The sequence below is a fragment of the Gallus gallus genome, chromosome 24 (assembly GCF_016699485.2).
Source record: "Gallus gallus isolate bGalGal1 chromosome 24, bGalGal1.mat.broiler.GRCg7b, whole genome shotgun sequence".
NCBI classification, from domain to species: Eukaryota; Metazoa; Chordata; class Aves; order Galliformes; family Phasianidae; genus Gallus; species Gallus gallus.
In genome coordinates, this window is record NC_052555.1 from 3,085,142 (window position 1) to 3,110,430 (window position 25,289).

The 25,289-nt window shown below is 44.9% G+C and overlaps 1 protein-coding gene across 1 annotated transcript in view; it reads left to right on the forward strand.

Annotated features, from left to right (window-relative positions):
• Positions 1–869: 869 nt before the first annotated feature.
• The window catches only part of CLMP (CXADR like membrane protein), a 40,220-nt gene continuing 15,800 nt past the window's right edge, over positions 870–25,289 (forward strand). The window contains exon 1 of the mRNA XM_015298172.4: positions 870–1,212. Coding sequence (XP_015153658.1) covers positions 1,065–1,212 — 148 coding nt within the window. The 5' untranslated portion in view covers positions 870–1,064. The remainder of the gene's footprint in view (positions 1,213–25,289) is intronic.

The following is a 25,289-nucleotide window of genomic DNA, read 5'->3' on the forward strand; positions in this document are numbered from 1 at the left end:
CAGCTTCTTGGTTGCTTTCACAGCTCATGCAGAGTTCCAGGAGGCCAACATTACCCTTCTGTTCCTATCTGTGTGGGGAAGCTGCAAGGTCTTGGTTTGTCTGCACAGGAGTTGTACCCTGGGGTACGCAGATAACGGTGTAAGCATGCCCTGTGTGCGTGAAGTACAACGGGTCAGAGCAGGTGTGTGTGTAAAAACAACACCATTCCCATGGCCTTGCTGGAAGCAGTGAGATTTCATGTTAGTGAAGCATTAAAAAGTTCAGTTCTGGCTGTTTCAGCTCAAAGGTGGGCAGAGCTGTGTGTCAGTTCTGTTAGATTGGGTCCTTCTTATGGATGCTTTGTCTTCACAGCACAAAACCTGGTAAAGCTGAGCTAGTATTTCTTAAACACGCATGGTTTGATCAGATTTTACGGTTTTTCTTTACTAGAGACTCAGACCTACTCAAAAAGGGGAAAAAAAAAATATCCTAGATAGGAAGCAAGCCTTCAGTAAGTCCAAAAGCTTTAATTCTGGGGCTTACCCCCTGCACAGACACTGTATATATTGAATGCACACATGTAAATGTGTTCGGAACTCGGAAGAGCATTTGTGTTTTTCCTAAGAGCTGCTGAGGGATGAATCTGATTCTTTTTTCCACGCTGGATTCCGTTGCCTCCAAACTTAACCACTCCGCCACTCATAAAATCCTTGCATCTCCTCCCGAGGTAAATCCCTATATGTGACTGCTAGAAGTTAGCTCTACCTCACCCACATGACTAGTCTTCACTATTAATCCCAGCTGATGGCAGGGAGGGGCTCTTCTGGGAGGCAGCCATGTGGTGAACATTGAGCGCAGTGTTTTCCCCCGCTTCTCTCCTTTCCTTTTCAGACGTGCAAAATCACTCCGTGCTGCTGTCGATGTGAACTCCTTGCTGCTCTGTCTCTCCTCTTCCAGAAACTCCAGGCCCTGAATTAGCAGCCGCAGATCCGTGAGCTCTCACTGAATCTGGACAGAACATGGACAAGGAGGCGAATATCAGAAGGGAAGAAAGAGTGAAGTTGGTTATTTCTCTGGCACATGGATGCAATTACTCTCGGCGCATTCCAGAGGCGTTCTTTTGAATCCTGTGCAGGTCTGCCTGCCGTTCCTGGGAGAGAGAAGGAAGAAGGGAGGCGAAGTCCCTTTCTCACTCGGAGACGGAATGTCTGCGCTTCCCATCCTCTTTTTAGGTAGGTTGGCTTTTTGGTGTTTAACCGAACTTCCATGTGCCCCTCTCTGTGGGACTGAAATTCATTTCTGATGAGCTATTCAGATCTGCAAAGGAGAAACTTTTATGGCAAACTCCGTTTTCGGTGTTTGGGTTCGGTGCTTTTTGCGTTGGTTCAGTTATCAGCAGGTTGATGGCCAGGGACCTTTTAATATCCAAATTCGTTATGTTTTTTGTTGTTTAGGACATACAGACCCCTCTTGGAATGTGTGTTTTTAGTTGGAAAAGGGCAGTGTTTTGGAGCAGTGTACCACTAAGGGGTCTGAACCTCTTCGATAAAATGAGGTGAACAAACTGCCTTTGTTCCAGGCATAGCGTCGGATTTGTTTAACTGTTCTGCTTTTGCTCAAATATTTAACATTCAGGTTTTTAGAATAAAAAAGGGGTTATTGTTTCCAATTGATGCCTCTGATTAAAAACAGATGTGTTGAAGTGCGAGAGGGAGGAGTTAAGGGGGGAAAGAATGGGAGAAGGAGGGGGGAACAAAAGGGAGACAGCAAGAAAAAGGGAGGGAAAAGGGCTGCTGAAATAAAGGGGGGGAAAGGTAGAAGTTAATGGTTGAATGGGAGAAGAGACTGAAGGAAGAGAATGAAAGCAAAAGGGCTGAACAGAGCTGTCTGATAAAGCCTATGGAGAAAGGGTTTGCAGTCCTGAGGTCTGTTGGGGTGGGTTTGCATATGGGACTGACTCAGAAGCAGCCTGAGTATCTGCATCTCCAGAGGCACTGGGATGTGATGAGTGAGCCTCTGTCTTCATTCTGCTCACCACATAGTGCTGACAAGCAGACAGCTCTGAATCTGTTGTGGTTGAGCAAATCTGTGATTGCTGGGTCCTCCTGCCCCCCCAGAACCCCTGGGTGCTGGTGTGAATAGGGCACAGGTCTTTGATTGCCATGGAAGAGCCAAGCCCCGCAGGGTGATGGGCTGATGTGGGTGGACACAGTTACAACAAAGGCTTCAGACAGGATGATGGGAAGAAATGCTGTGGGGAGCAGCCTTCATTTAGTCTCACAGGTGTGAAACATGGACCAGCCAGATTTCTTCATGTCCAAAAGGCAGGTGGGTTCTCACAGAGGCTTGGAGCAGAAGGGATAAGCTGTTGCCAGAGGAGGAGTGTTGTAGTGATACGGTAACTCTCTTTTGTGTGACCACTGCTGGTTTTATCTGGGGAACACAATGATCTCTAACCATTCTTCTTTCTTTGGGATCTCTGTAATGCTTACAAGGCATAAGCCAGCAGAGAAGACAAGCCATGCCTTGAAGAGTTTTCTGTATTTAATCAAGATCTGAGTTCCTCAGTTTCTCTAGGAGTTGTTCCAGCTGTGGCAAGGGGAGGACAAGCAGCTTCCCAAAGCTCACAGCCAAACCAGGAATGCCTCATTTCCTGGTGCTTTGTTAGTACTGAACTGCCCTGTGATTTACCCTGGTTGTATTTGCATTGTCAACAGGCAGCTTGGTCATCCAGCTTTGAATCCAGCTTCATTTACTGATACTGGAAGCATATTTTAGGGAAGACAAAGTATTGCTGTAAATGTTCCTGGTGTCTGCCTGGAAGAAAGCAAGGAGATAGGGGATCTCCTTTGCTAGCTTGAGAAAGTAATGGAAAGGTGCAGATGTATCAGTGAGTGCGTGCTTTTGCTCGCTGTTGAAGTGAAGGAGTAATGTGGAGATAGGAGTTCGAAGCCAAGGAAACATCAAAGGAAAGTTGCTGGTTCAGAGCATTCATTCATATTGATAGTATATGTATATGGTCCTTGTCTTTGGTACTGTTTACCTATAGGGTAAGTAGACAGCTGTGTGAGGAGACAGGGAGAAGGAGACAGAGTTGGAAGGAGACTTTAAAAACATGACAAGAATGAAGACTTCACTAAATGTGGGCTGGGCAGGACTGTGATCATAGTTCTGTAACAGGGGCAAAGCGGAGGAAGCAGAAAGGAGCCACAAATCTCTTTTGCCTTTTCCCACCTCCCTGTCCAAGTCAATTTTGAGTATTTTTAACAAACCTTCTGTTAAAGATGTATTTGATTACAAGAAAATGAATTTAGCTTAGTGATATTTGTGCACCTACTGTTGACTCTGGTGTTATGTGTATCACTTGTTGGCTAGATGTGTTATGCCCTTCAGAAAGCAAGGGGTTCAAAATGCAAAGGAGGAGATGTGCCAAGCCAATGCAGACATCCACCTTTCTCATGTCCTCCTACTGAGATGGGATCTTTGCATTAGAGCATTAGGGGTTCCTCTCCACAATGCCCTAATTGATCCCTCTTGTTTTATGAGGAGTGGGCAGCTGCTTGTCTATAGGAGTTCTCCTGCAGGAAAGAATGGCCAAGAGTCTTTCATATCTTAGCTTCAACCTCAGTATCTGCAAAGAGGCTGTCTTCATGGTTTCTCTAAAGCTGACTGGCCATTAGGATGTAAGGAAGCCAACCCTGTGTGATATAGCACAGATAGATGCCTTGAGCCAAGGCTTCGTTACCTCTCTATATGGTGTCTTTGGGAAAAGATGAGTAGGGTTTAGTGATTGATGGTACAGGGGATTGTATGTACCATACTGAGGCTGATGGATGTGGGTGCAGCTGGTAGCACCGATTTGTGCACTTAGTCTGGCTTATGATATGGTGTGCTCAATGTGTAGGAATTGGTATATTACACAGGAGTGAGTGATTCTGCTGAAGTGGATGCAGCTGTAATGGCAGAACTACCTTCTGTGCAGATGTAGCTAAGCTCTGTTCTCCCAGCTCTAAGGGCAGTGACTATCTTACAGGGCTGTCCCAAGGGTGCACAGTTGCTGCACTGAACACCAAGACTTGATTGTCTCACTGTGCTGGGAAAGGTTATGGTGCAAATCCCTGTAGTGCTTGTTGGCATGAGCAATTGGGTCTGACAGCATGCATTTGCCTAGGTATCCACCAGGCTTCTAGCCTGAAAATCCTTGCTGAAATGGGAGCTGCTCTGCAGCATTTGGCAGTGGCAGGTCAGCCTGGGGCTGTGCTTTTCTACACTGACTCTCAGACTTCTAAGACTTGCTTCCCCTCCTGCTTTAAGAGCACAGGCATCCTGAATGGTGCCCTGTCGTGCTTCCTTAAAGCCCTTCTCCTTAAAACTGTGCAGTATGTTCCAGAAAAGCTGAGAACCACTGTGTTGTTATAAAAACCAGCACTCCTGCTTCCAGCGGGGTTACTGAACTTTTTAATAGGCTGCTTCTGCCTGAACTAGTAAAAAGCAAGGGAGATGTTTTAAGCAACTGGAATATTAAACTGATGGATCTCACTTCTGCTGCTGCTCCGGGTATTTCCCAAATTTCTGAGGTTATGGATGTAGGATACACTTGCAACCTCCTGGTTTTCTCATTGCTCCTTCTGTTGGATTTATCTGTTGGTTTCATGGGGTATTGAGGTGGGGCAAGGATTTTGTCCCATGCTTTAACAAAAGCATTTAACAAAAATCCTCAGCTTGAGATTGGAATAGAGAAATACAAATCTGTGGCTGTGAATAAGTACAGGATTCTGCCATTGGATTTCATCTTTTCCTTCACTGGGTTATGAAGGAATGCAGGTGATCACTCTTGGTGCATCAAGCCAAAGAGGACGCTGTTCTTCCAAAGTCAACTTCACAACAGCTGATAACTGCAAGAGCTCATTTTCTTCAGCAGTCAACAAAACAGCAACTGGATGCAAGAACTGCTGGGAGGTGTCAGTTTAGCTCTAGGACAGGGCCAAGAGCTCCTTACTAGAATGCTACTCTAAGAACCCCTGGGGAAGGGAGAAAAGAGAAGATGTGCGTCCATTTGCTGCTCCGGGGGGAATTCAAGGAAGCAAGACAGAATTGAGTGAGCTGCATCTGGTGGGATATCAGAGTTAACACTTCTTGTCATGAGAGACAAAAATTCTTTTAAAGTCAGGGTGGGTTTGCATCACGTTTCCTATCAGGGCACTCAATAAGAATGTCTTCTCTTTCTCCAGCAGTGCTTTGTTTTACATTAAAGCGTTTGGATTTCTAGCATTTAGAAAACCTTAGCTTTACTTTGAGGACTGGTTTTTATCCCTCTTTTTCTGTCCTACCATAAGGAGAAAAAGGGTAAACCACTGGAGTGGGTGGGGGAAAGCAGCATGCCAAGTTAGGGTTGAAATACTGAAGCCCAATCTCTTAATCGTGAGAATCAAGAGTGCTGAGGGCAGGCAAGCTTTCCGAATTTCCCATGTGAAACAATTGGTGTTTGGCCACTGTGCCCACAGCGGGCCCTGTTTGTACAGAATTAGTGGTCTGTTTCTGTGGGGCACTCAGGGCCACTTCAGAGGGATGTTTTGTGTAACAGCAGTGCAGGCTTCCCAGCAATGTCTGTCATTGCACAACTGGCTTGGAGAGAGACCCTGATGTTTATCCTCTGGATCACAACAGATGCCCCTGTCTTCCTCAAGGCAAACACAGGGCTTTATAGGGAACTTAACAGGTTTGCAGCCTGGGATTTGTTTGAGTTCTTAGGAACTGCCTGAAAAGAAATGTAAACAGTCACTCCAACCAAGCAGAGTGTGTATCTGCAAAAACCTGCTTCATGTGGAAGCAGATTGTTATGTGATGCAAAATGTGTGCGTTCAGTAGCAATGAAGAGGGTTGTCACAAACTGCTTTCTGTGCCTCTTCCCTGCAGAAATTGCTTCCAAAGCTTTAGTCCAACCATGCTTCTGGCTTCCAGCTAAAGCACCCCCCTCTGTTAGCCAAGGCTTGTGTATATTGCCCAGTGCAGATCTGAGTTCTATACATGTGCAAAGAAAGCTTGTCTCCTGGGGATGTAATGTTGTGCATACTGCTTGCACTGATGTGTTACAAAACAGAGGCTACTTTGGGTGCAGTGGGAACTTGGCAGTGCCCTGTCTGAAAGATGAATGGGTCTCCATTTTTCCTCAAGCTGTTTCTTCATCTGTTTTTAGAAATGGTTATTTTACAGAAGCAGCCCAGCAAAAAGCCAAGGGTGAAGTCAGGTCATTGAGGTCTGTGAATAGACACCAAGAGGACAGGGTAGTGGAAGATGAGGAAATGGAGAGAGCAGGAAGCACAGCAATGGCAAATGTGGCAAGTGATGGGAAGTCAACAGGGGGAAGGAGGATCCTTCAGTTTACTTCTTCAGTATGCTTGAGTGGAATGACAGGGCAGCAGAGCTCTGCTACCAACAGCCTACATCTCCAGCCAGGGCTTCAGACCCTGCCTAAAACACGCTTTTTACATGGGCGCAGTACAGAGAAGGAAAGTGTTGGCAGCAGAGCTCTAGCTGTGGATTCGCACTCAAGGTAGAGCTGGTCCTCTTTTCCAGAAGCTCACTGATTACTGGAAAGAGCAACAAAGAGTAGGATGGAAGCTGCACTGCCTCAACGTAACACTGCTGCTAGCTTTTCTAAAGCCCTGTTCCCTCTTGTCTCAGCTTTTCCATGTGACTAATTAGGAAAACTTTCCTTTTCTAAGTTGCAAAGAGGACTGAGCAATTGTGAAATGCATTGAAGGTGATGAACAACATGGGGGGGAAAAAATCATGATAAGTCTTTCTCTTATTTCTTCAACTTTGCATTGGTTCTAATTACATTTGTGCTTTTTTTAAACCCAGCATTGCTCTTAATAGGCCAGACACAGTTTCATGATGTTAGATCTGCTGGCCTTCAAGAATCAATATACATTACAGAGGGTATTTTCAGCCTGGCTTTTCTTCCATGTAGCTGACATCCCCATTTTAGTGGCTGCAGAATGAGTACAAAGCTTCAGTGTGACTTGTTCCTGACTGACTAGGTGGAAAGGTGAAAGTTCAGCTTAGTGCCTGCAGTTTAATTCCCCGTGGTAGGAAAAGGTCAGTGAGAATTTTGTTGTGCTTATAATATGTGTTTGCAGAAGGGAGGCTGTTCTTCTGGAAACAGTCTCTTGAAATGGAGCATGCACAGTTAGAGGCAACTGCTGGCAATGACTGTAGACTGCATGTGGTCTGCCATAGCACTGCACTGCTGCTGCTTGTGTAGCATCCTTTGTGCTAGGTGCCATGTATGAAGCTCTGCAGAGCTCAGTCCAACCAGGCAATACTGGGTAGAGAATACCTAGGAATTCCCAGTATTCCTACTGGCTATTCCTACTCTTCTAATAGAGAAGGAAACTAAGGCACAGGTGGGTACATGACATGACCAGGTAGCAGTACTGTTGTATGTCTTAAACCCCTGTGCTCTGTTTCAAAACTATTTTCCTTTCTAGCGTGTCCTAAAGCACAAGGAGAAGTGATCAGTGGCAAACAACTGAATCCATCAACCATCACTTATCAAACAGTACCCTGAGCAGTCATTTGGATGACTTCTAAGAGATGGGAAGGTTTGAATTATCTCTACTTAATAAAAAAGAAGTAGGATAATGGATTTTATAGCACCAATGTGCTAAGAAACTCCACACGTGGTGTGAATGTTACCAGAAGAGCCCTCACGAAAGAAATTGAGCTGTGTGTGTTCAGTTCATGAATGAGTTTACCCTCTCCCAAGTGGAGAATGATCTCATCTTGCTATCTAATGTAGACCTGTGGGGCAGTCACAGCCCATTAAGCTGTTCCTTTGCTTTGAGCTGCTTGGTAGAGCAGAATGTGGAACCAGCTTTACTAGATAAGGATGGGGGACACCTGGCCTTTAACAGTGGCTTTTGGTGAAGGGGGACATCTTTAAGTCTCAAAGCACGTGCACAGCAGCACTCCAGAATAGAGCTGCTCCCTGTGCTCCTGCAACTGGGAGCAGCAGTATAGGAACTGCAGAACAAGCAGCATGCAGTCAGTGGGTTTGCCTGTGAGTGGTGTGCTCTGCTGGAGTGCCTGGAAGTGAATCAGAAAGCAACAGCTAGGGAAGCACTGGGGCTAGGAATCTGGATGCAGCTGTAGCTCATGGCAAGTCATACTGTTGGATCCCAGTCTCCTCCTTTTTCTACTGCCTTACCTACAACTTCCTTTGGCTTTTGAGGCTGTAAGGCTGTTTCAGCAGGTGGGTCTCCTTAGGTGCTCAGGTGGCATTTAGTGTAAGAGACTTCATCAGAACCAGTGCATGAAGCACCAAATGGGCCCCGTTGCCTTCCCCATGTGTGCCTCAGCAGAAAAACAGCAGAACGAGGTGGTTTTCCAGTGCTCGCAATATTTATGAGATGCATGTTGGCTGAGTCTCATCGCTCAGACTGCTTAGGCTGGTTTTTTTTTGCTTTTTAAAGCCTTGATAAAATTTTAAAGGCCATACAAGTGTTTAATATGGATGTGAGGCTTTATCTGTAGGGTGGGGTGTTTGTGTTGGGGGGGGGGGGGGGGGGGACCTCTGGTGTAACACAGCAAGGCTTGACTATTGAACTAAAATAGTCAGACACTTCTTTTTCTGTTTCAAGAGAAAGAAAATTGAAGGGTTTTCAACCTTGAAGGCAAATCACTTTGTGACTTCATTGTTTAAATTTAGGTTTTGTTTTGCGGGAGGCGGGGGGGGGGATCGTTAGACTCGAAGCAAAAGCCTTATAGCCCAGGGACTGTCACTTCTGATTACTTCCAGTGACACTTCCAATTATTTCCAATCACAATTCCAGGGACAAGAGGGGGAAAAAAAAGCCACGTTCTCCAACATCAGGGCTTCCTTCTGAACAAAAGATGGTTTATCAAACCTCTGCCGTAAAAGGTACAATGCCAGGTTTGGAAATCTGTTCCAGTAGGGTAATTCCAGAGCAAATCTGATGGAGTGAGGCTCCAGGCCAGTGTCTGGCGGGGTGTTCTGCTGGGATCCTTCTTGGGTAATATTGGGGGATTGCTTCATTTTCCTCAAGCATTTACTGGCGCTTGGGCTCACTTTGCTGCAGCAATATGCAGCTTCAGCAAATGTCTGTCTAATGCTCTGCGGGTCATAAACTATGAACACGCAGAAGTACTGCTGATGGAAAGCCAACTATTTTTGTGCTCAAAATGGGAAACGTCTGCTGCTGGGACTCTGACTTTTGGGTAACTTGCTATGAAGACTTCGGTGCAGGGGTAAAAAGCTGTGGGTTATCACACCCTTCAGAAAGCCCCTGGGACTGGAAGGCCACGGGGAGGCAGCAGAATGACTGATGAGGAAGCAGGATTCCTCAGGGCTTGTGCCTCAAGGCCAAAGTTGACCTCTGTTGTTTCCAATGGCAGTGGCAGATGAAGGCTGACCCCAGCTTGCTGTAGGAACAGAAGTATAAATCTTATATATTTGGTGGCTTTTAGCTGTGTGGGTGATGAAAGAAATCTCTCTCAGTCTAACTTTTGCATTAGTTCTGAAGGTGCTGTTGCATGTATGCATCCATGTTGCATCCATGCCTGTAGGTCTGCATTGTAGCAGGCATCCTTCGCAGCTGTGGCTGAGGTTTCCCATGTGGAACACTCAGTCCTAGTGCCCCAGAGTCCCAGCCTTTCTCATAAGGAGCTGTTTTCCCACATCCATCCAATCTGGACTGATGTTTCCACAGTACTGCTTTGTCATGCTCTGATGTGGTCTGTGCTGTGGGCAAAACCCCTCTCTTTCTATTGTTTCCAGCTCTTGCTTGGAAACAATGGGGATTTTTGTAAGACAAAGCATAGCTTTTTGTTTTAACAAATGCTGCATTTTTTTTCTCCTTTCTTTTCCAAAGGGGAATTTTAAGTAATCCAGAGCACTGCCTGGTGATAGCAGCATTCAGGATGCCTAGATTCCATTGCTGGTTTTGCCAGTAACTGCGATTTAAGTAATTGCAGGCTCCATTTTTAAGTGCCTGTTAGTTTTGAGTGTCTCTGTTTCAAGTGGTAAGCTGCTTATAAAGGGCCAGTACTGGTGCAGATGGAAATGCAGAGTCTCATGAACTTGATGTGGTCACACCAACTACAATAGGTGCCCTTAAAGCAGTCGTGATTTTTGGGGTGCAATTGAAAATGTTGGCTCCAGCTGCTGTGTGCCCCTTTGTGAGCACCCAAACGAAGCAAACTTCCTTTTGTGAGATGTAAAACACTTAGAAGTCACTGTAGAAATGGTGCTGCAGAAGTCCGCAGTGATAGCCTGTTAAGACACATCAGGCACTGGTTTAATGAGTGAAGATGAAGCTGCAGTTCAAGAGATTCCCCATCAGTGTCACTCAGTGTGGCAAATGCATCCCAGCGTATCTGGCTTTGTTAAAGCTGCTTCCGTTTAGCCCAAGGCTACCCCTGCAGTAAACTAAGGAGACAGTTCTGCAGCTGCTTGTTAATTCAGGCCCAATGTGACCTGGTACAACCAATGTACAAAACTGAGCTCCTCTGCTCTGGAGTTAATGATCCTCCATTGCACAATACTTCTTCCTCCAATTGAGCTCCCATCTTTTTCTTATTCAGTAATGCCCTGGGCATGTTGTTTCCACTGTGGGATGGTGAATACATACCCATTAGAAAAAGGCACTGAATGCAGTGGAGGCATTTTTTAACTTGTCAGCAAGCACCTTTCCTTATCCCATGTCTTCCCTTCTGTGAAGTCACCAGGAGAAAGGACAGAAGCCAAAATCAAAATGTGAATGGAACAAACCTTATTGTACCAGATGCAAGTGTTCAGGATATCTTCTTGGTTGTAAGTGCTCTGTCACAGGGGCCATTTCCTTGCTTGTTTGCACTGTTGCTACAACACTGCACACTTGAAAGCTTGCACAGCAAGCCAGAATGTCTTAAACTTAGTTTTCTTTCTGCTTGCTGTCTGACACCAGGCGCCAGGTTCACATCTGCTTGTGTGAAACCCATGCAAGGTAATTCTACATCATAAATTCATGCAGTGACAAGGGAAGCTGGGAACCCACAGTGCTCAGAGAGCATCTGAAAAACTGGTTGAGGCTCTGAGGGTGCTCAGTGAGGGGCTGCTTCAAATCAGGTTTGGTTTTGGCCAGATCTCAAAGCAGCTTCTGCTAGCAAGCTTTACTTTGCTAAAGATTGGAGAAAGGGATGAGATTGATATGTGCTCACTTACACACAGTGACAGAGGGTCTTCAAGTGGTCTTGAAGAGAGAAACCAGCACCCTTTCAGCACTTGGGTAGAAGGAAATTGAGGGCAGCACTGAAAACTGCCCGATTAAACTGGAGGGGGGCAGAATATGTTCTTTATCCTCACGTTCATCTTAAGGACTTGAGTAAAATCTCCTCCAGAAAGGCAGCCAGGTTTGATTTGAAGACCTCAAGGTAAATAATCCCATCAGTTTGTCACCAAGATCCATCTATCTTATTAACTTGATTATATCTAGTTCGAGTTCCTGTAATGTTTCTCTTCTCCACCTGAGCTCTTGGTGCTTTTATTTAATGCTCACTTAGCTAATGAGTGATCTGTGGTAGTGCAGAGCAGACTTGTGCTGCACCTGAAGGCTGCCAGGTACCACACACTGCTGCCAAGTGCACAGGGCTCATGTAAGGCTTTATCTGTTAGGCTCTGTCAGAGGTCATCTGCAAAAGCTGTTCCGAAAGTGTGGTCCCTGGATGTTTCCCAAAATGTCCATTTAGTTTAATCAGTGCTTGTCTTTTAGAGACATTTAAATCTAGCAAATAATAAATGCAGTTCTCTGGGCATATTCTCACATGATTGTTTTTTCTGCTCCTGGAACAACTTGTGTGCTAGTTTTTAAAGGGAATGAAAATCCAGCTTAAATTTGCATTCTATTTCTATTTGTCCCTCCCTTTCTCTTAAAACATCCATAGGCAAAAAGCCGGGGAGAGGGGTTCGTTTCTTCTACATGTGGAAGGATTCTGTAACCAGCCAGGCAATATTGGCACTTCATATTTTTCTCTCATATCAGTGCTCTTCTGAGGGCTCCTGAAGGCACGGAATGTCCTTTTGCTGCCTCTGAAATAAAAGAGGCCATCTGTTCTTTGTCTTCGGAAACCAGCGCGCTGATAAAAACTCATGCTTTGTTTTAAAGAAAATAATGCTGGTGTGCAGCACACCCTTCCCCAGCTCAGATATGTATTAAATGAACAATTAAAGAAGAGTTTGCTGCTTCAGTGATTATATTTTGTACTTAAAAGCTGTGATTTCCCAGTGGCTGTGCTGGGCAGAGGCAGGTCGTCTTGCTGTCTTCCTACATGCAGAGCAGTATTGCAGCTTCTCCCATACTGTGTGGTGCAAGACCACGTGTACTGCATTTTCCTTCTGGTTATTCTTTTGGTCCCCATCCTCAGAGCTGTCCTCCCAGTACTTCCTATTCTGCAACCATATGCATGGAAAACCTTCTGATCCCTGAAAGAGCAACTCCTATAGCTGCAGTTTCCTTCGTTCCAGTGCGGTGTTCTTTGGGTATGCTGCAGCCCTTTAAACTCTAAATGTGCATCTTGTGGTCTTGGGCTTCATAAGTCTTTGATGGAGCCTGGGATGTTTGCTGTAAATCCACAAATTCTGGCAGTGTGTAGCAGCAGGGTGGGAAAGCTCTCCATTGAAAGCACTTGTGTAGTGACTTTGGCACAGGAACACCTTTCATCCTTGGGAGGAGGATGGATTTCCTGTTTCTGCTATGGGTGGAGATGGTTCGAGGAGGAATTGGCACTGTTTTTCCATCCTTGCTGAGTTAAAGACCTCTATGACAGTCTGATATAAGCAGAATCTTCTTGTCCCTCTCCTCCCTGCCCCCCAAGCCCCCACATGTTTGCGTGGATTAGGTTTGACTAGAGTTGAGCTCAATGAATTCTCTTCTTTAAAAGTCCTCTATCACCCTCTCAGTTATGGGTCCACTTGGCAGTGTGATCCAATTGCCATGGATTCAGGTTTGTGATATTCTCAGTTTGAGTCTCTTAGTTCCTTTATGCCCTGACATCCCAGCCCCGGTTAACTCACTGCTGTTGTGACATGCAGCCATCTCAGTAAAATGTTTTCCATGAAGGGGAAGCAGTGTGGTCTCATTGTTGGTCTTTAAAATTCATGATCAACTTTTAAATCAGTTGAGAGAGCACGATGGAAGGGGAGATGGTTACCACCAGGGTCTCTGATGTGTTCCCACTGGATAAAGTCCAGCAGAAGGCCACATTTAGAGTGTGTCTGAGTTACAGGAGATGATGGTACCTGGGTTCATATAACTGGTCCTAGGGGAGCAGCCCTGCTCATTGCTTTAAATCATTCTGGAGCTTTATTTTTCTGTCTCGGCACTGTCAGAGCCTATAATCCTCAACCAAAGGAGGCCATCCTGCCCTACCAAGAGAAGGACTTAAAGTGAGGAATCCCCTTCAGCAAAGATGAGGCAAGCAGACTGATAATGTAAAGGAAAGGAAAAATATCCTGAGCCCGCATGCATAAAGCTAGGGCTTGGTTATGATGTAGAAATACGAACAAAACATTAAGAATTCCCTTAATACAGGGAACTGGTAGAGCCCCACAACAGGCAGTGCTTATTGCTAAACCATGCATTATAACAACAGTAATTGAGCAGGTAATGATTATGCATGCTTTATAAACACACACCATCAGTTATGTTCAGTCTGCAGACAGGGAAGAGTTGATGTAGCAGATTAAGTGTTACTTCTGCATTTTAAATAGCAGTCACTGTTCATATATTCTCTATGGCTACTTTCAATCCAAAAGAAAGTAGTGCATAATATATGAGTGTTGAGAGTAGATGCCAGGGAAAGTGTCTGTGGCAGTTGGGAGAGATTAAACATTAGGCTTGCATCAATCCTTGAGGTATGCTATGAAAGTTGAGAGAGTTTGTCCTTCTGGATAGGGGAACTCTGTTTGTTATCCAGCTTTCCTATCTGCTGGAAGATGGAGCAGAGTGCTCTCCTATGCTTAAGGTGGAAAGAGTGATCTCCTGTATAAAGTATAGCGATTAATGCCTGAGAAATGGCATACATAACTTGGTACTATCTTTACTGCAAGAGACCGGGCTGTCTGTAAGTCAAAGAGATGGGGAGGCAGGAATCTGTGGCTCTGTTTCCAGCTGCAGTGGTGGCCCTATTTAATTGGACTGAAAGCTTTGCACTGATAACGTTGAAATCTGTTGGCTGTTAATTTGCCTGTCATCTCCACCACGATCCCAGCAGGTGGCTTTGAGTCCTTTTGCAGCTTTGGTTTCCCCATCTGTAAAAAGGGAAATGCCTTGTCCGTTATATCATGTGGTTTATGGTCTTCAGATAAAACTATGCAGAGTATTGGTAAATAGTTTGATTATGTTTTGGTTGGTCTTTCCTTTCCAAAGAGCTTGTAGGCTGCTGTCTGTTTGCATTTATATTTCCTGCCCCTGCATTGTGACAGAGCTGTGAGTTTCTTCCTCGCATTTAGTGAAGATGAGCCATAGAAGTCCTTCAATTCTTTATAAATTTTGTAGGCAGTATGCTCAGCCATACCTCTTAAAAGAGGAAATGCCCGAGTCCTGTCTCCTGTGTTTAGAATATACAAAACCCACGTACTTTAATCTAAAAAGAAAATGCTCTTTTGAGGATAAACAGCCTGAATAAAACATTTCTGAGCAACCCACAACAACTGCCCTGCCTTCATACCATCCCCCAAAAAGCAGTTTCCATCCTGAAGGATGCCAGAAGCAGCTGGCTGCTAAGTTAGGGGGTTACGTGAGATTTAGACTCTCCATAAATCAGATCATGCATTGTACCTGCTCCAGTACTGCCATTACCTGTTATCAATCCAGACGAGCCTTTTGAGGATCAATCTTTCTTACTTGGCTTATTCTGCATTAATGTCAAGTGAGCCCTGCTGCCTGGCAGACAGATGCTTTGGGTTTGTTTTTAGATGTTAAGGAGGGCCACATGTGGAGGCTTGTGTGGTCTGGGGCCAAGGAACTGCTGTTATCTCCAGCATGGAGCCATGTGATTTCTCCCTCTACTAGGCAAACTTGGTCAGGTATCTACAGTGTTATGAAGCTGCTAAAACTCTTCCATTTGAGCTGAAGAAACACAGGAAGCTGAGGCTGGGGGGTAAACTTAGGCTTGAAACTGGGAGACAAAGAGTGTGCAGCTCCTGTCAGTGCAGATAAGGCAACCAGAGAGCAAATAGGCATGTTAATTATCAGTGTGAGATTCACACATTAAAACTGTGTCCCAGACAGAATGCCAGCATCTAATATGCATGTGCTATAGAATAAGAGGTGCAATAAGCGTGAGGATACCCGCTTAGCCTGGTATCCTGCTTCTAGTAATTACTGGGTGCTGATCTAAGGGGAAGGATACAGGAATGGGGTAATAATAAGGTGAACTCTTCCTCTGGCCAGGTGTTTATAGACAGTAATACATTAACAGTGTTGTAGGGACTTTCAGAAATCTAGATTTGATACATTTGAGTGTACTCTTTGGCATATAGCTGTAATGCTCTAGGAAAGAATCCTGAGCTTCTTTCCTTCTCAGCTGCATATTGTATTGGGCTGAAGAACTGGTGGTATTGAGCTGTGGTCCCTTCTGTGCTTCCTGGTGTGGCCTGGCTGTATGTGATAACTGTGTATGCACCTCTCTGTTTGCAGCTCTCCTTTATCCCCTTCCTTACAAACTGCCCTTTATCTCATGTAAGACATTTGACCTGACTTGGCAATAGGCTCCCTTTACAGCCTTGGGCTAACGCCACAATCCAAAACAGAACTGAATACCAAACTCCCAAGGTGCTAGCTGCAGAGATCCAATGTATTTCTAGGTGTTACTTACACTAGGGGCATAGAATAGATATATGCAGTTGCATCTGTGGCCAGCACATGTAGGGAGCGAGCCATAATGACATCTCTAATGGGATTCAAACGCCTGGCAACTCAGAGGAAGACAAAACTTGCAGTGGGAAACATCTTTGTATAATTACACACACTTAGGTGAAGTTCACTGTGCATTCATCAGTGCAGAGTTCATCACTCTGCACTAGTTAACAGCAAATAGCTCAAGTACGCTTAGCCACATTTTCCTCTGGCCCACAGGTTTGCTGTAGTTATTCATGCCCTGGATTCATTTCTGTGAGCTGTCACAATTGCATCAGCCCCTGCCTGCCAGATGCCTTGGAAACTCTGCAGTAACCCCCATGTATGAGTATTTCACTTTCTTGCAGAGGCTCTGTCAGTGAGTCACACTCCTGCCTGGAAGCAAGCATGAAAACAAGGAGCTAGGAAGAACTGGACCAGATCATGAACTGGTAGTTTAGATAAAACATCAGTAAAACTGGAGATCCTGGGTCTTATCAAACCTAAATGATTCTCCAAGTCCAACCACCACCTAATGCCTGTAGTCCACCACTCAGTGGTCTGGGGAGAAATCCTTCCTGATGTGTAATCTCAACTAAAATTCACTCCAATGTGGTTCAATGTCAGGTGGAAATGGAAGAAAACTCATAGTATGCTGAATTGCAAGCTTACTTGGGAAGTTGTTGTTGAGTATTAGGCATTTAGGGAAAAGCATATTTACATATTTTAGGAAAAATAGCTCGTGTAACTTGATTTGAGTCTTTGAAATATATCTTCCTGAACAGAAGGTCAGTGTTCTAAATGTCTCTTCTTGTAGCCAGATGCTTCATTTCCTGATGTGCATTCCTGAGGGAAACTGTTCTTCTGCCTTTGCATGTCTGTAACGCTATAAGTCTGTAACACTGTAATACTTGGTGCTTGACATCGTGTCTTCTCACTAAATGTGAGTAGCCATAGAGGTAGCTGTTATCAGAAAAGGAAGTATATCTACCCTATGTGTGACTCCTCTCCTCCAGATGAGGAAGGAGGATGACAGTATGCTTCAAGGACTGCCCTCAGGTCTCACTTCTGCTGTTCTAAGGTTGTGGGAAAGGGCAATGTTCAGAACAGTTTTTGCAGGTACTGCAGACCTACCATCAAATTACAAGCCTGAAGATAACATAAGGCTGTCTTCCAATGGATTTTCAGTGTGTGGGCACTGAGCTTACAGGTCTGAACCGGTGAGTTTGAGTTGGCTGTAATAGAGAAGGCAGGCAGGAGAATTTCTGATCGATAGAAAAGATAAAAGCCAAAAATAGGCTGAGGATGCTGATGAGCCTTCTGGAGCTCTGAGCTTCCTAAGCCTCAGGTGACTTAGTGAAGCTGGAACACCAGGTCCCCCTGCAGCACTGCAGCCTGTTTGTGTCTGTCTGATTCAGGTCAGCAGAAGTGCGTAAACAATTGGAATGTGATGCTTTGTTCAGGAGCTTGTGCCTGGAGAGCTGTTCCAGTCTGGGTCGGAGTAAAGGTCCCTGCAGTAAACCCCTGGCACAAGGCTGCTCTTCAGCTTTCTGAAACAATGCAGCCAAGCACAATTTAGCTTGAGGAAGGAATGTGAATTGTTTAAGACTGGGAGATGACTCTGGGCTATGCTAGCTGTCAGATATATACAAAGCTCAGTCAGAATGTGCTGTCTTGTATCTCTTGGCGCCTCTGCACGTTTTACCTGATTACCTTGTATAGTAAATGTTGTTTTATACGCACCAGTGTGTCCAGGCTGATGCAGGCAGGAGGGTGATGTGATAGATGCTCTACTCAGATCAGCAGACGCTGTGACTGATACCCTAAAAAGAAGGAGAGAATTAAGCAACTCATCATGTAAATCCCACCCTTGGTTCTGAGTGACTCCTGGATCCTAACGCCAACCGACAGCTCAGGCTCAGGACAGCCCCTGCTCCAGGCACAGGAAACAACTTGGAGCAATAGAATGCAGGGAGATGACTGACTGGCCTCGCCTTGGTTTCAATGGATGAAAATGGCAAGCTTTGTCAGGGGCCTTTTTCTTTTATTATTGGAAGTAATTCTTGTTCTGAAGGGGTCTTTATTAGTTCAGAGGGCCCTATAATCTAGAAGACAAGGGCCTTCAAGAGCTGGTAGCTAGAAATTGATGAGCTGTCCTATAAACACAAGCCTTGTGTGTACTGAGTTCAGAATCATGCAACTCAGTGGCTTTAGTTGTTTTCTCTTAATCCTTAGTGGCAGTATTTCTCCCACAGGACCACCAGTCACCTCCCAGAATTGACACACCAATCTCACCTATACAGCAAGGTGCTGTGAACCCTGTGAAACCAACACATCTTGTTAGTGTGGCCTGAAGTCTGTCCTAGGCAGTTACCACCAAGTTATCTATATTCCTCTATCTGTATTCCTCCCTTCGTTGCCTATAGGATAATCCTAATTGCCACGTCTTTGCTCAGTGTGGCTTCAAACATCATGTCCAGCCTTGCTGAATGTTCCCAACTTCTTTTAAAGCAGATCCTCAACAAACAGTCTGCTCTAATGTCACTGCCTGCTGTCTGAGATGGTTCTTCCAACCAGCAGATTTTGGGTAAGAATAGAAGAGGCTCTGGAATAACATTACTGTAGCTGAGAAATGAAAGCCACACACAACTTAGCAGGATTAAAACCAGCTATAACAAAAGGCCTAACACAATAGCTCAGTCTGTAGTTTGTCTGCTTCCAAACAACTCAGTTTATTTATACAGTGCTGTTTCTTCCTCCCCTCTCATTCAACTTGGTGCAATTGTCTGTATACATCATTATTTAACTAAGCATGAAGGAAGGAAAAAAAAAAACCAACTGGTTGTGTGCTGTTTTATCCATTCATTTCAAAGGAAAATACTATTTCAATTAACCCCCTGTCCTTTTCAGTCCTTTTGTCCCCCTGCTTGTACTGATAGTGAAGGTTGCTGTGACCCAGGTGCAGACCATGCACTTGGCTTTGGTGAACCTAACCAGGTCCTCCTGGGTCCACAGCTCAGCCTGTCTTGGTCCCTCAATGACATCCTATTGACCACACCACACAGCCTGGTTTCAACTGCAAACTCCTGTGGATGCATTTGATCCCACTGTTGGTGTCACTGATGAAGACACTAAAGAGTACTGATCCCTGAGGAACACTGCTTGTCGCTGGCCTCCATCTGGACACTGAGCCATTGACTATCACTCTCTGGGTATGATTTTGCAGCCAGTTCCTTATCCATCAAACAGTCCACTGATCTAACCCATATCTTTCCAATTTGGAGAAAAGGATGTTATGGGGGACCACATCAAAGGCCAAACTGAAGTCCAGTTATGAGATGGGATGAGAACTGTTATTCTCTACTTTGTGCAGCACTGAAACAAAATATATTGTGTGATGGTTTAGCTTAATATAAGTAACATCAAGCCAGGTGTCTAATGGACATCAACTAGTCAAATTAGGTAGTCTAGAAAACAGGCAAAGAAGCAAATTTTTACTAAGTAGTAACTTACCCCTGAGCAGAAAAGCCTCAGATATACTGTTTTTCAACTACCCCAGCCTTTGAAATGCAGTCAGATTCAACACATCAAGAGCCTTACAATAGCAGGGAGGCACCAGTCTGCTGCTCGTGTTTGTTGCATTTATTTTTCTTGCTTTATTTATTTGATCTTAAACGCTCTTTGGGGGAATCTCTTATCAGCTCTAAAATGTGGTTGCACCAGTAAATAAGAAGCAGTGACATTAAAAGTAATTGACATTAAAATGTTGTGACATTAAAATTAATCATGTTTGATGGATGTTAGAGACGGAATCCACAAGGCTCCCGGGTTTGTGTTTTAGCAAGTTCTGACATTCATTCTCCCCCTCAGTTCCTGCAGCTGTTACATAACTGCCTTCCCCTCCTGCTGTCCCCAAACCCTTGTGCAGGGAGGTGTCACTGGTTTGGAAGGGAGAAGGGCTTTCTCAGAATTCACAGCAAAGGCTTATGGTAAAAGGATAACCCAGCCAGCCTGCTGGGTGAGGTTGACAATGAAATGGACCACTGGGAAGTTTACAGTGGAGCTGGTGGAGTTGCTTTGGAGTGTTTGCTTGCTGTGTTACAGCAGTTTGAGGCAGTAGAAGCCTTGCAAAACCTGGCACTTGCAGTAAAAACTGTTTCTTTTTCATATTTAGTAATAAAAGGGGAAATGGTTAAAACTGTGCAAGGGTCAGTAGGAACCGCTGCCAGCTCTGCTCATATGGCACAGTGCATGTCAAACAGCAACTGCAGTCTTTGTTCAGGACGTGGACTTTTTGGAGGAGCTGGAGGGGATGTGGTATAATGTGACACCCACGTTTCACAGCCCAGTTCCTTAGAGATGTGGTGAGTGCCAGGGATGGCCGATGTCTGTTCGCTGTTCCTGGGCTCCTGTAGTGCAGCCAGCATGGGGTGGAAATCACAGCTGCCAGCTTCTTCCTTGGGTGGCTGCAGGGCTCCCCGAGGAGATGCTTCCTCCAGGCAGGGAGATGCAGCACTTCTTGCTCTCGGTGTAACATATTCCAGCTTCCTTTTTTGGCCATGTGAGGCTGCAGGGGCCTCAGAGAAACGAAGCGATGCGTTGGGCAGGAAGCCAGCTACCTCCTCACAGCTTGATCTCTGTGCTGGCTTCACTTTCTGTCCTATTTGGAAACTAGAAGTAATAAGCTGACACAAGTCAATTTTTCTCATCCCTCAATGGACCGTGGTTGGCATATGGTGCCAGTCTCCTATTTCCGAAAGACCCAACAGAAGAAGTTTGCATGGGTTCCAGTGTAACTTCACTTTTACAAGAAGCAAAAACTCTGTGCCACAGGATAATTTTGGGATGTTGAGAAAGCTTGGCCTGCTGGCTAGGACCAACCAGGAGGTGTTCTGGGTGTTCAGCTTGACTTGGAACTTCTACGCTCCAGACTCTGCCACTGTTTCTTGATGACCTCGCTCAGCTTTGCTGTGTCCCCAGTTAGGCAGGGATGAGTTTGGTATTTGTTTTCTTTCCTTTGCAAACTGAAAATAACATTACTTAGGAGCTTCTCTGCGGGGATGCAAAGCTCATTTAGCTAATGGCTGTGAAAAGAACACTGAGGTCTCAGTACGGGAGGATCAATGGGAGACTGATTTGGTCCTTTTAGTTGTACAGTGTGCACTGGTGACTGCAGAGCATCAGTTGGGAAAAGTACTATTAAGGATGCTCCTGCAATATGAAACTAGTTAACTGAATGCCACTGGGTTTAAAATCAAGGTAAATAAGTGACAAAATGTTTTGGCATGTGCTTTCCTTCTCTTGATATGTTTTGGTGATATCCAGGCTCCTGAAGAATAGCAGATAGGCTCGAGTGCTCGCTGTTCCTAGAAGTGTAGGGTAAAACAGAGAAAGTACAGCTGGGATATGAGATGGTGCTTTGCAGAGGTGCTGAATACCTGCAGCTGTAAATGTATTCCATGAAGGGTATGAGGGTGAACTGCACCTTGGGGTGGCAGAGGGAGAGCAGAGTGCTCAGTTCAGACAGGCAGTGCTTTCATCTTGTCTGCCTTCTGACTGAAAATGCCCTCTTAAACAAAGAGGGAGGAGAGCTGTGTGTCAGTTTCTATTACAGAAACTTTCCTTTTCTAGAGAAATAAAACCAGCAGAAATACACAAGCACTGCAGTGGCCAACCTCGTGCTCTGTTGGCTGCTTCATGTGGCAATTGTGGCTCGATGATATTGGGAATTTTTGAAGGCAATATTAAACCATTGGAACACTGAATAGCAACGATGTGAAAAGTAGATTTCAGCTTGGAGAAAAACAGATTTGGACATTTTTGTAAAGAGAGTATCTCCCCAAAGAGCTGTTACAATGCATTTCCACAGTCACCCATAGGCTATGGAGGCAAAGTAAGAGTACTGGAGTGTCCGAGCAACCTAGTTCTTATTCCAGTTAGCAAGATCAGCACTGCTGGATAATGCAAACTACTCAGCAGATGGTAATATTTTACCTTAGCAAATCTGCCTTGACCCTCTTTGCAACTTTCTATGGTCAATTAATGATGTACTCTTCTGACACTTAAAAGTAAATTTCAGCCCTCTCCAAGTAAATATTAGGGAGAACTCAATGCCAAATATACATAAGCATTTACTTACAAACTCATCCAATTAGGAGGCAATATCAGGTGATATATCTGATTAACTACAAGAGCTTGGATTTTACTGTCATGAGGAAAGAAATTTAAGCAAGAAAACAACTGGTACTGGAGTAAAGAAACTGCAGCCAGCTGTGACCTGCTCGCAGATACTGTCAGCAGTAAAAGAGGCTAAATTCATCAACTAAATTATGTGCTCAGCTATATCCCCACAGACCACACATGCTAGGAGAGCTGCAGTTTACTCTAAATGTGGCTGACAGATGGCTGCCAGACATTACAATGGACTTAATCATTGCAGAGCCCACCACCCTGGTCTGGCAGCTGTGTACACAGTGCGTCATGGCTGCTGGGGCCAAACTGGGGTGCTCAGGAACCTCTCTGGAGCCAAGGCAGGAGAGCAGCACGGTGTGATTTACCCGGGTGGTCTGGAGGCTGTAGTGAAGCAGGAAGGCCTAAGGTTTAGGGAGTGGTGCTTAAGTCTGCTGGGTCTCTCCTTGACCTGCTGCATGGCTTAGAACGCGTGACAGGACTGTATAAAGCAGGAGGGATTTGGGGAGCCCCTGTGCCGACTTTTAGCTCAAAGAAGGGTTGGCTTACACCAGGAAGGATGCCAACTCCATTGTGTCTGTGAGCCCCTGTTCCAGGACTTGACCACCCTTGTGGTAATGCTTTTTCTAGCATCTGACTGGAATTCCCCTTTTCACAACCTGCTGTTGTCTCCCATCCATTCCTCGTGTACCTCTGAGAAGAGTCTGCTACAGATTTCTCTACAACCTTGTTATTCCTTCTGTAAGGTTTACATATTCATCCCTAAGGCATGCAGGTATGCTCACATAAATTTACAAGGACAGAAGTGAGGCACAGAAGCTGCAGCTTGTCCAGGAACCCTTCCATCTGCAGCAGGGCTTGAGGTTCTTTTCCAGAGTTCAAGCTTAGATGAATTCCCTGAGAAATACCCACTGCCAACTCTCCTAAATCATTCAGCCAAATTATTCAATCATTTCTCTTTGGACTGTACAGACCTGCTGAGATCCTTGTTTCCATGAAATGCCTGTATTCTTGCACCAGCACTGAAGATCTCATGTTCCCCAGCTTATATGCTTTCCATTTTGCAGAAAAAAAGCCCTTGGGGTGCTGCAGCAAGGTGAATGTGAGCTGACAGTGCATACTCACGGCAAAGGCCAACAGCATCCTGGGCTGCACTGGGAAGGATGTGGCCATCAGGTGATGAAAGGTGATCCCTCCCATCTACACAGCAGTGTTGGGACTGGGTTCAGTTTGGGGCTCCCCAGTATGAGATGTGGATATATAAGAAATAGACTAGCAAATTCCAAACTACAGTTGTTTACAAGATAGGAATAATGTAACAGTCTTCTTATTTTTTTGTTCCAGGAATAGCCTGTAACACTTTGTGTTATTGCTTCAACGTCTCCTGTTGTATGACAATATGTGTCTGATATGTGTTGAAGCTAAGGAAATGAGTTGGCCAAGTTGTGGTAGGGACCTCAGTCTGATTAAGAACAAGGGAAAAGTTCTTTGCTTTTGGGTTGATGGTTGGATCTCTTATGAACGTTGACTGTATGGAAATGGAGAGTCCCAGTGGTAGATTCAGCTGACCATGTGTGCCACCCATTCCTCCTAGGCTTACTTCTCTATACTTCACCTGACCTTTACAGTCTGTTTCCTGATAAGATGCCTGACCTTTTCACTTTCAATTAACAGACTCGTTCAACTGTTGCCTGAACCACATCTTTATCCTCATCTTTATTTTCAGTATCTTGGAAATATTGTGCTTGCTCACTAGAGCTCGATGATGTATTGTAGCTCTTAGCCAGGCCTTCCTTGCTCTCCCAGGCTGCTGCCCAGATGCCACATCTCTCTGCAGACACTCTTGGGGCATCCCTCACTCCAGAGAAGGGACATGTGCCGGAGGAGAACTAGATTACTCTTTTGTGCAAAGGTCATAGCAATATTTGGCAAGCACGATGCTTGCGTGTTCTCATTCAGGGTTTCCCCTAGCAATGGCCCAAGGCTTTTACAGACTTCCTTGCTCTGTGAAGCCCTTGGTATTTGCAAACATGCAAAATATATGTAACATGCATTTCAGCTGCTGGCATGAAAGCCCCGCGGTGAGCAGAGAAGAAAATCTGCTTCCCTCCCTCTTCCATTGCAGAGGCTGATATGAGTGCTGGAAAGTAGTTGAGCATGGCTCAGCTCTGACAGATTCTGAGCTGTTTGACTCTGGAATAGGTTTCCTTTCTGTTGTCCCTCCCAGCAGTTTGCAGGTTTTATTTAGCTTAGGTGATATTGAAGCTTTGTCTCTCAACTTGCACATTTGAAAGAGCCACTCAAAATGGAATTAAAAAAAAAAAATCAGTAGTCTAAGGCTGCAGCTATTTCTGAGGAAGTGAAATGGGGCCGATTTCTTTTAGCCCGTGTGCCTTTACTGAATATTTTAAATGGTAGTTTAATGCTTTGAACTTCTGCCACAAGACAAGGGTTATGGTAACCCTACATGAAGCTTAAAAAAATAATTGTGGATTTGTGTAGGAAAGCATAAAAAGTTATATTTTTTTCCACAACTTTTCAGATACAGAAACTTCCAAAGAAGCAAAAATATGTTCTTCATTTTCTTCCACTGCTTCTTAAGTTGTAGCAACAATGCGGCCAACTTAACCAACGTGATTAATGTGACGCTGTTGTATGGCCATGTCCTTTTTCGAGCGGCAGGCTGCTGTCATGTGGAATAGATCCAGAACTCTGGGGAATGTGGAGGTTTGGCCTTCAGCTCATAAGCTACAATCCTGTGGGTGATGGAATCCTCCTGAGACCTCCCATCTCCAGCTATAGCCAGTGCAGTAGAGTATCTTAGGTTCAGCTGTGCTCCTAGACATTGAAAAGCACGTCGGCGTGGATTTTACCATTATCATGCTTTCTATTTAGTGTTAAGCAATATTTTCTTCCTGTCTAACTTGAGTCCTTGTAACTTCAGAATCAGTTGTAACAGCTGTTCTGTTTAGCTGTTGGAGTTGAAATAGCTGATGTGCTCCTCTGAAAGGGGAATGCTTTCCAAATCCGCTTGTTCTTTTTTTTCTTTTTAAAGTCAAAGTTAGTTCTCACCACTGCAGCATTCAGCCTAGCCTTCTTTGTGTAAGTACTGTTGGGAAGAACTTCACAACCATTCTGAACACAGAACCTTGCCAAATGCAAGATGGGATGTAAGTACAACACAAACACTCAGCATACAGAGATTTAAGAACATGGTCCCC